Here is an 11,563-nt window from a genome sequence, read left to right as displayed (position 1 = left end):
CACTGAAGGAGATGGAGATTGTTAGGTTCAGGTCAAATAAATGATGACAAATTTTTCAACCTGGAACTGGAATTGCTGGTCCAATGATATATTTGGACCAGTTCAACTACCAGCCTATGGAAATGCTGGTGTGTGGGTATGTCATTCCTGCAGGAATCTACTGCCAAATTCTGCCTTCTGCTGACTCATTCCCTGTGTTTTGCCAGTTTCCACCAAGGAAATGCAGCACTGCCATTTTAATGCTGCATTTTGGCCAGCTCTGACAAGCAGCTTCAGGGATCTGAAGGCAGAACAGAGACTATCCAAACAACTGGATCTTGAGCACATTTAGTGTTAAAAATTTCACTACAGAACTCTGGTGTGACCTGTTTGTGTGTAACACTGTGAGAAGGATCACAACTTCCTAGGTAAGAATATAAGCATGTGGGTACAGACCTGGCAGCCTAATTGTGTTCTTAACCTGAGCAAGGTAATTTAAAAGTTAATGAAGATGACTTGGAATAAAACTAGAAGGCGAAGTTTGGCACTTTAATATAAAACCTATGGGTATCCAGAGGAAGGCATTCAAACTCAACTCCAGATTGTCCTAATTTTATTTGACTTGGTTAATCAATTTTAAAGCACTTTTTACAATTTACATAATTTAAAGGAGCACACTGCATCCTATAAATATAAATTAACATTTTTAATAACTCAAGACATCACAACAAAGCCAAATTTTGAAATAAATTTCATGTTTAGTTATCTGGATCAAGAAGTAACATACACGGGGAGGGGAAAAAACAGCATTAACAAGAAAACACTGTTTAGTTCTAAACTAAGTTTGTGCTTCTACATCAAAAACACAACACTGAAGTGACAGGAACTCTGCAAAGAACTTGAAAAGGTATATAACTGCTTTAGTCCCAAAACCAAAGTATATATTTATTTTTTCTTCTACATGTTATTTTTTTTCAGTTCTATCAAATTAGCATTAATGGTAGAGGGACAAAAGTACAATATACTAACTTTACTGCAAATACAACTTCTGTAGTAGCAGTTTGTTAGCTTGGTTTGGCTTAAGTTGAAATGGTTTTCCTGCATGAAAAACAAGAGCGTATCTTTTCAATGTATTTAATAATCAACACATTTGTTAGTACAAAGCAGATGGCGTTCAGCAAGAAGGCATTAGGTGATCATTTGAAAACACCATGCTTTTTTTTTTTTTTTTTAACCACTAAGCCACCCTGAAGAGTTTTGTGAAGGCCAGATGTTCAAAGCTGGTGCACAGATGAAAGCTGCACGTCCATGATCTATGCATGGAACTGTCCAGAAGCTGGCAGCTGTTAACAGACACCATTAGTTACCTGCCCACTTTCTCTGTGACACACCAAAACCAAATCATCTTTCACTAAACTTTGAAAATCTGGTCTTAGCTACAAATGAACACTTTACTCCATTAAATTAACAAAGGGCATTAATCCATCTTTTGATTTTTGGTTGAGAACTAAGAGTGAGATATCATAATCCTAATAATTTTGTCCAAATCTTCAAAGCAATTATTTGTTCTCAAAATAGCAAAAAAACTCATAATTGTCAGTCTTTTTGCAATTATTAAATGCTAAATAAAATTTATCAAATGTTTACTTACATTTACTACAGATTATTTTTTGAAGCAAATCTCAAAATAACTTTAGAAAACTTTTTAAAATAGAGTTGCTTTAGGCCTAGACTTAAAATAATTACGTATTAGGGCAAAAGATGGAGTTAAGAGAGTCAGCCTCTGAATGCTTCTTAAAAATAGGTGCTTCAAATACAGATTTAGAAATGAAATTAAAAATCATGTTTTCAGTCACACTGAAGAAAACATCCGCAAAGAAAAAAGGCCCTCATCCTTAAGACTGAAGTAAAAGATGGTAAGGGGAAAAAAAAAAAAAAAAAAGCACCGTTTTCCCAAGTTGCCCAAATCACACACAGACACAGGAAGGTTACAAATGCCATTCATGAAAGAATGCACCACAAACATCAGCATTTATTCATTTTGAATTTTTTTTTAGCAAATGACAAAAGACTCAGCTCACTGGCTTCACTTTTGTTTACCTTTTGCTTACATTACACATTTAAACATTTGTCAAAACTTACTAAAGTTGTCTGCATTCATGCACAACTAGAAAACATCCTTAATTTATTTAAACCAGAAATGCATTACCAGAAATGTATTAACATTGTTCACTACTAAACATTAAAAAAAAAAAAAGTTGAAATTATTAAAAAGGTTATCCTGGAACTGTTAACTTCACAGCAGACTTGAACTACTAATTGGCTCACATTTCAAATTGGAAAAAGCAAGATTCATGCTAGTGTTAGTGTACATCTCGCCCTAGCACTACTGAAGGATCATGGTTCACCTTGATCACAGATAAGAAAAGAAAAGTGCATACAGAAGTTTACAACAATTTTAAGGACAAAAAATGGTCCAATTGATGTGGTCCCAACGATTAACTCAAAAGTCTATGACAAATACGAGCTTCTGTGAGCTACTTATACTACTTAAGATTGAGTACGGATATACAGAAAGTTGAATTCATTTGAAATCTTCAAAAAATGTTCCTGTCAATCCTCAAATGGTGGCTGTTAGAGCTTAAAATTTCTGTTAAATGCGTGCGTTGAATTACTTGTTATCCAAGCGTAGCAGCTGCTCCTTACCATTTATTGTTAGCGACCTTAACTGGCCATCTTCTTCAACTTCTACTCTCTCTTGTCCATTCTCAAAAATCCTGCAGGACAAAAACACCATGAGCCATTTTAGAGCACTGCAGGCAGTTTCAAACACATACCAGACCTTGGGTTTAGATAACAAACTGTAAGGGAGCAGCACCTGCTTAATGCAACTGTACTTGGCAAGCTTTGGTATTTACCAGCGCCGGAGCTGGCACCAGCACCCATCTGCATTTCCCCACTGCTTAGTCAGGAAAATTGCCTTCTGGCAGTTGGAATCCTCCAGGATGTAGGGTTAACAGTTACAGCTGCCACCTCATACATTGTCACAGTTGTGCTCACACTACACACTGTTATCTAAACCTAAATGCCTTGATAGATCAACTGCACAATCTTGACACTGTATGTAGTCCCTACCCATTTGTTAAATGTATGATATTCTAGGTCCAATCACAATTTTGTACACAAGACAGTCTTAAATCCACTTTTAATTTGATCAGAGCAAGTAATTTGTAGACCTATTATACAACAACGTTATGACCAGCATGCATGCTACAAAATTCAAGTATCCCTGGATTGAAAAGGGAGATTATTAAAGACCTTTTGAGTTTTCAGATTTTTCTGGAATACACTCACATAAAAATATCATGACCACACCAGCATGTGATCCAGAAGCTGTTATTAAATAGTCAAGATGATAGGAGCTCTCCAGTACAACAGTTCAAAGAAGCACCTTGCACTTACAAGTATGGGACCCAAGTTAACAAACAAAACCAATTCATTCTCCCTCACTTTTCCATCATTTTCTATTAAGTAATGAAATTACATTTTAATATGTGTTCAGTACTCCTATATTGATTAGATTATTACATGTAGGTTTTTCTATAGCTAACTAAGACTTGGGTTTCCCAAATACAATGATTTCCCCATCATAAGCATGAAATGGAGAGAAAGTACACTGTGTACAGGACTTGAAAATTCACTGTCCAACAAACAAGCACATTTTTCTCCAAAGCAGGCTTAGGTTCTTATTTAATTTAACAGACAGAAAAAAATTACTAGAAGGACTTCATTCAAATACTGCCTAGGAAAGCACCCTAAGCAGATGCTAGGAAAAATTCTTTCATAACATAAAATTCTTCCCAATTCCCAGTTATATGCTTCACAATCAGTAGATACCAAGCACACTTTCCTTCCAGAAGTTCAAGCTGACTGGGCAGACCACAGTCAACGACCATAATAAAAGGTGCAGCATTACACAGGAGGTTCTGAAGAGCTTCAGCTCCAGCATTAAGTAACTCAATAATGCCAAGAAGAGACAGAGAACCCAATAAAGTATTTCAAAATGTTTTTAAGCATTCAGAGAAATCCAAGTAATATGATGAACATAACAACAGAAGTAAAACATAAAACAGTGTATCACTATGTGTGTGTGTGTAAAGATACATGCATATAAATACATTGTAACTATAGGTATCTAAGTCTCTCTTAATATAAATATATTTATATCACTTACCTCTTTGTGGTAATTTTTCTGCCATTAACTATTTTAGTTGAGGTTGATACTGATTTGAAGTTTCCCATTCCACTGCCACCAAATGACGTAGAGGAGAATGATGAAGTAAGGCCTCCATGTCCCAGGGAGCCAAACGAAGTAAAACCTATTGAAAAAAAAGGCATTTGAATAAAATATGATTTTGCATGATTGTGGGAACCAAATCCATCATCCACTCAGACCACATCCCACTTTCAGGAAGCCCTCAGCTGGTTTCACCACGCAGCATCAGTGATTAGCTGGCATTAACACCAGCCTGAGAACAAAACCACGGCTCCAGCCCCAACCATTTCTCTCATATGGACCCACAGTTCAAGTTCCAAATGCACAGCATCGTCCAAAAACCATTTGCCAGCTCTCCCAAGAAAAGGCATTCAACCTTTATCCACACATTCAACCTTTCCCTGCTCTCAGGGGAAAGCCAGCAACTCTAATGACTGCTCATCAGCTTTAGTGCAGATGTTGGGTTGGCCTGAGCTGGCAGACAGAACAAATCCTGTGTCAGTAACACCCCAACCAACGCCCAGATTCCCAGCACTCTAACTAAGGAGCACCATGGGATTTATTTTTCAGGACGTGTAATAAAAGTGATCACACTCCTGAAAGCAAACAAAACAAAAGAATTCTAAAGCCATGAAGAAACTAGCACCAAAATAATAAAAACAAAGTTCCACTTCTTGGAGATCTCTTCACTCTATATGAACTTTCAGGTAGCCCAAATACTCTAACTATGGCTTAATTTTCATTTGCACCTTACAGACAGCAGATTAATTAACAAAAAGAAAAAAAAATTCAGTCACAGAATTGCCTGAATGGAGAAGCCAGCTTCTTGTATTGCAATCCTTTATGAGCCCAAAATTGCATTCTTTCTTAAATATTATATTTACCTGCGTCAAATGGAGAGAAAGCACTTCCAAAAGCAGGGAATCCACCAAAGGCAGAGAAAAATGATCCACCACCACCTCTGTTTCTGCTTCCCCTTGGACCCCGCCTGCCACCGAAGAAGTCCTCAAAAGGGTCTTCTACAAAAGAGAACATTTAAGAGTCAATGTTACTGAGTGATTCTGTATTTAATCATTAGGGGTTATTTATTTTTTTTAAAAAATTTATTAACAGGTAAGATTCTTCCTTTGAAACATCTGAGGCTACTGAACTAAGATTCCCCCAAAGGCAATTGCTATTCTCCTTCTGGTCTAAATTCTGCTTGCTTCTGGACCTAAAAATAATTGTATATATATATAAAGTAGCTGATTTCCTTATTTTACCTGTTTAACATTAAAAACTAGTAAACCTAATGGAAAATATTGCATGCAGGTACCTGAACTTTCCAGCTTATTTCTATTCTATTCAAGATTTATTGTGGATCACCATGATCTGAAAAGTAACTTCCAGCTAGGTTGTATTAATTATTGAAATCTAAAAACAGCAGCCAAGGATTGATGACTCATAATCCTAAAGTGTTCCAAGTGTTTAATTTAGCACTTGCCACATTAGATACTCCAAACACGTATTCTGCTGCACATTTAGCAGCAAAGCATGGAGGTTTACACACAGTGTCCCAAGGAGGCATTCAGTCTGTACCAAGCAGGAAAGAGGGCAAAAACAGAGAAAGGGGGTCATGGATAAAATGTTATTTCAAATTCTAGTTCCACTGTTATGTCATTCAAAACAGCTATTGTTCCACCCCCACCAGGAAGACAATAGTCTCTTTCCAAAAAGGAAAAAAAAAAAAAAAAGATGGGGGAGGTGTTGGGCCAAGGGGTACAAGAGCAGCACCTATACAAGCAATCTTTATTTACCAGAATTACCAGAAAACTGCTTTTCTCTAATTCTCTTGAGACAAAGAACAACAGAAAAAAAATGCAATCATAAACCAGAAAGTCAATAAACATAATACTTGCATTAAAACCAGAAATGTTTGGCAACTACAACTGCTCTCTTCATCAATCACAACTCTCCCAAAGTGAGTGTTATTGAGAACACCAATGATTTTACCAAGTTCTTCAGTACTGAAAGTTCAGAATAAACTTTTAATGAGAACTGCAGAACCTGGTGATAGCAGCAATAGAGGTATGAAAGCAAGGAAAGACTTGTGACTGCCTGACTGTTCTGAACTACAATTCTTCCCAACAAAGTGAAGGTCAGAAATGCAGTATTTGTTCCACTTCTGGTACCTCCACAAAAATCCAAGCTGATTTGTAATAAATCACCAAGTTAATACCATATGTATTATGCATCATTAAGCAATCAATATGATAATAGAAATATGTAAGTTAACATCTGGTTTATGTGCAATTACTTAAATGTGAAATGCCAAAATGTATTTATGCTGAACAAGGGCAGCTGCTAAAAAATACCTCTACCACTCCCAAACTCCACAGTTATTGAGTAAAAAAACACAGGACCAAACTTTTATCTTATATACACTGGCAAGCAAGTGGTAAGATTTTTTTCTACCTTTGTCACTTTTTGTTTTGTAGCTTCTTTTTTTTTCCATGTAAAGCAATTGTTCCTCAATATAAAGATGACCCATTAGTACCTTTATAGAAGTTAACCAACACTTAGTGTGGAAATGTGGGAATTTTATAATTTCCAAAACAAGCACTATGTCCATTTTTAAAATAGGCTAGTTTTGTCAGTCTAGCATATCAAGCAGCAAGTACAAGCACAGCAGTTAATTGTTTTGTAGTCCCATTTATTCTCACAGGAATGACTCATAGGTTAGTTATGAAGGTCATTCACTCACGTGTACAAATGATCTATATACTATATTACTCCCACTATTAAGCTTTCTATTTATAATCCAAATTTTCTCGTTACCTGGAGTTTGAATAAAAACAAAACAACCTATCATGTAAGCTCTGAGTTTTTAATCTCCCACAGTGTATCAGCCTATTCTCCAAGTGAATCTCTCCTCCCCAGCACAACAGCTGCAGAAACAAAGTTATTTAAGGAAGATCATGGTCTCTCCTAGAGATCCCTGATACCAACCCAGCTTCTCAGTGGATTATTGCCACACCAAAGCCTAACCAAGCCTTGGCCATGCCTTATCAGCCTGCACAGCAAAGGAAGAGGTCAGCACTTGGTATTAGCACGTGTTCAAACGTCAGGTGATTGCTGTCAGCAGCCTGGGAACAATTCTCCAGTGCTCTTCCTGTAATTCTCTCAAGTGAGACACAGCAACCACTCTACCGCAGTGCACTGCGGAATGCTCAGCAAGATGGATTGTGCTGAGACAGGAACAGGGGCAGGACTTGTCAGAGAAACTACTCCTTTATGATTTTCACAGCCAAGTACAGCAGGCAGAAGAAAGAAAATACCAAAAACACCGAGAGAAGGCAGCAGGAGGCTGCTGCACTATCATTTGTTGTATCTACCACCAAATACACATTAATATAGCTAGGCAGACCCTGTTTATGCTTTTACTCCCTAAATCAGGATGATTAATAGCACCACTCAGCAAATAATAACATTTCAGCCCTCTAAGGCTATTTTAGCAGAACCTCTGATAACCTGATAACCTTTTCACAAAAAAGGCCTTTTCCAAACAGTACAAACACAGGGTGTTGGGGTTTTTCTAATGATTCCTCTTACTACAGTAATTTTGGTACTTCCAGTCAATTTTTTTACTGAATGTGAGCAGCATATCAGATTAAGAAAACAAAGCAGCAAAAAGAGAAGGGGGAAAAAATGTCAAGGCTTTTCTAAAAAGGGGAAAATACTATATAAATACAACTTCCAAGGTTCAGAAAATCAAAATGTTAAGCCAGTGATACTTAACAGTATTACCAACCACTGTCTGGAGATAAATTCAGTATATTATAATCTAGGTATTACCAGAAGCTTATGGGAGGACAGAGTATTAGATTCAGTTTCAATAAAAATGCTGGAGTACACGTCTATTGCAGAATTTGTGGTGCTGTAAGAACAGCAAAGATCAAGAGAGAACAAAAGGTGAGAAACCTCAAGAAAGCCAATGAGAAAGACTTCTTATCTATCAACAACAGCAGATGACATGAACTTTTCAGAAAAAGACAAATGCTTAAGCAAAGAACTCAGGGTAGCCCATTACCAAAACACCAGGCAAAATGAAGGAATTCAGGACTCTTGCTGTTACTAGGTAGCAAGACTGAAGTTACAGAAGCCAAAAAGTTCAAGTGGATATTGGAACACAAAACCCCCAGCAACACAAAAGATTGTACAGTAACAAATCTGTCTGAAAATAATTGAATTTCAGGTGATGTTTCCAGAAAAATTTACTTTCTTCAGAAAAATCATTACCAATTCAAATGGAACAACTGTCTTGATCCTCTGGGTAAAACATTAAACCTGCTCCCTGCAAACAATGGAATATTACCTTGCTTTTCTGTAGTCAGAGGAAAAGCATTTCACCTCTAAACAGGTCAAATAACAACTACTGTAATAAATATCACATTGCTGCTCAAAATAAGGCAGGTCATGATCCCTCCACTCTGAGGTGTCCCCAACTGTAACAGAAACAAGTTTTTTCCTTTTCAGCTCGTGGCAGAATACGACTTAAAAGATGTAATTGTTTTCCCTTCCTGCCTTGTGATCATAGAACCAAATAAGTTGCACTAATTCACTGATCCAAAAGAAAACACTGAGTTGTTACTTTCTGTTGCACCCATGAGCTAATCTCTGATTAGCACTGATGAGCACTGGAACGACTGGTGTATCAGAAAATAAATGGGCAGGAAAGCACCATACAACAGGGGAAGGGAGGAAAGGAGTCAAACCCCACAATCTGAAGCAGTCCACAATGCAGCTAAAACTCAAAATTCACTACAGCAATCTAAGGCATTAGCTGAAATTACAATACATGATAAACTACAAGTGTCACATTTCCTGTGGCAGTCACTTCTACCAAGACCCCCATATCCTGGCTGTGGCTTGCGGAACTAGATCAGGAATTGATATGGAATTGATCAGGAATTGATATGCTGAAAAGAGCATCTCCAGATGAAAGCACGTTCAGCCACATCAATTCTTTGCTCGAGTTCACAGTGTGGCTGTAAAAGCAACTGTGCTGGATACAGGACAGGCAGCAGCACAAGTGCCCAAGAAGGGCCAAAGGCAGCACAGGAAGATTCTCTCAGCCACAGAACCACGGCATTGCTGAGTGCTGAGCACATTGCACTGCAATGCCATCAGTCACCTCCAAAAATCAAAGGTGTTGAGATAAATGGTGAGCTGTCAGCAAATGCTCTCCCATGCATGTACTGTCACAGTCAGAGATGTTGATAATCTTTTCGGGACAGTGTGCAAAGGGAATTACCCTGTCCAAGCAGGGCCACTGCTCGGGCCCCACTCACTGCACCACCTCCCCAGCCAGTGAACCTTCTTTCCTTTATTCTCCACCACCAGAGCCTCACCACTGCCTCTGCCAAAACACAGCACCTGAGCTGAGTGCTCCTGCTGCAGGTGCAGGAGGGTGGCACTGGCACAGGAAAATGGAGAGAGGATAAAGGATGCTGAGCAGCCCCTGTGAAGGGCACAGCCAAACCCAATGGCTCTGAGCACTGCTGCAGCAAGCAAAGGCTGCCTGCCCCATCCTTTCCTCATATCAAAAGCATCCTGTAATGACTTTATACATCCTGCCAGAAGAGAGTCTCAAATGCAGGTCTGAACAATGTGTTTACACAAAGGGCTGCAGACACAATACCCAGAATTCTTGAGAAGGTGTTTTCTACCTTGTATCCTGTCTGAAAAAAGTTTCAAATATGCAAATTTGCAGTAAACACACACAGAACCTCGTGCTACAGCTCTGGAGAGCACTCAGGCACTAAAAAACACACTATCAGAACTGGAGGGGCCACCTGTAAGCACTTTTGCATGGAAATATTTTCTTCCTTACAAAGTAAGCACACTGTTGATGCCCCTTACTAAGCAGAGACAAAGATGTTGTTGCAAGCACTGCTGCTTCACATTTCAGCATGGTCTTTGTAAATTGGTCTTTTCATAAATTAGATGTGAAACAGATGTTTGTCCCACTCATTTAATAAATTACCAGAAGAAGCATTTGGAGGTCCTTCTAGTGATTTATAGCAGAGATCTTGGGATTCATTTGTTTCTAGAAAAGGAGACCTAAAACATCACCTTTGAATGCCATCTAAATGGTAATTACAGAGATGCTGGAGTACACTAATCAGCATTTCATACTTATCAAATGAATGCTCAAATGTTCAGGAACACCTTAAAAATGGAGGCAACTTCCATTACCTTCCATTCCTTATGACCTGCTCTCCTTAGACGTTCAGCATTTGTGCTCTGACCAATTTAACCAGCTACCTGTCCAAGAAAACGGAATCAAAACATTTTCTTGGGGACTAACAACCTCAACTGGAGTGGGATTCCCAAGACACACTTTGGCTAGTATGCTACAAACAGTTTCTCAATCTATCTAATGGGACATTAGACAAAGATTAAAGTTTTAAGATAAACATGAGAATCTGGAGCAAGGCCTCCTCCTTTCAGCAGGGCTAACTATGTATTAGTTTGGCCATGGAGCCACAGCACTACCTACTCCTGTCTGATAATGCTGTCTAGGTGAGACAATTCCTGTGTTTCAAAAACCCTCTTTGAACCTATCAAGTTATTTCTAAAAGATTCATAGTGAGATTTGGACCACTCAGTGGACAGTTATGATCTAAGACTGGTGGTTATGAAATAAAACTGCACATTCATACCAAAGCAATGAATGCACATGCAAATCTGTCAGCACTTCATAAATTGCACCAAAAGCAGTAAATTTACATCAACAAAAAGATTAATTACCAAAAAGACACTGCTGTTCAAGACAGCTTTAAATGAAAGCCACCTCCATTTTCAGTTTTAATAACCCATTTTACTAACAAATACATTTCACATTAGAACATTTAAACAATCAATTATCAGAAATTGGATAGCATGTGAATTAAAACCATGATCTGATTCTTATGTGAATCTTTTGCTACAGCAAGACAACTTTCTGTCCTTGAGACAAGTAGTTGGATGAAGCTGTCCCATTCAAGAAAGGCATCCTAAAGCACCCATCATGTAGAGTTTGCAATGATTACTGCACATAAAATTTCCTCTCTTGTCAGGTTAAGACTCTTTTGCCTGGATACTAAAAGTAACTCACTGTACTTTTCCAGAACAGTCCTGCTTCTTTTTATGTAATCAATATTACAGTAATCAATCTGAAGTCATTCTGACCTTTGATGGAACCAAACTACATACCAGATAACCAGCTGACATTCTCTGTGACAAATATTTCTATCCAACTAGTTGTATGAAGGTTTGAAGTTTCAT

At 38.0% G+C, this 11,563-nt stretch overlaps 1 protein-coding gene across 6 annotated transcripts in view; it reads right to left on the bottom strand.

Annotated features, from left to right (window-relative positions):
- The window catches only part of DNAJB6 (DnaJ heat shock protein family (Hsp40) member B6), a 56,055-nt gene that overhangs the window by 26,815 nt on the left and 17,677 nt on the right, over positions 1–11,563 (bottom strand). For all 6 annotated transcript variants that reach the window (XM_064385024.1, XM_064435864.1, XM_064384947.1 and 3 more), the window contains exons 6-8: positions 5,140–5,274; positions 4,214–4,358; positions 2,686–2,756 (exon numbers count right to left, since the gene is read on the bottom strand). In XM_064385024.1, the coding sequence (XP_064241094.1) occupies positions 2,686–2,756; positions 4,214–4,358; positions 5,140–5,274 (351 nt within the window). The remainder of the gene's footprint in view (positions 1–2,685; positions 2,757–4,213; positions 4,359–5,139; positions 5,275–11,563) is intronic.

Source organism: Passer domesticus, chromosome 1 (genome assembly GCF_036417665.1).
Source record: "Passer domesticus isolate bPasDom1 chromosome 1, bPasDom1.hap1, whole genome shotgun sequence".
Taxonomy (NCBI): domain Eukaryota; kingdom Metazoa; phylum Chordata; class Aves; order Passeriformes; family Passeridae; genus Passer; species Passer domesticus.
Note: the sequence above shows the minus strand (reverse complement) of the source record. Positions and strands in the feature narration are given on the sequence as shown.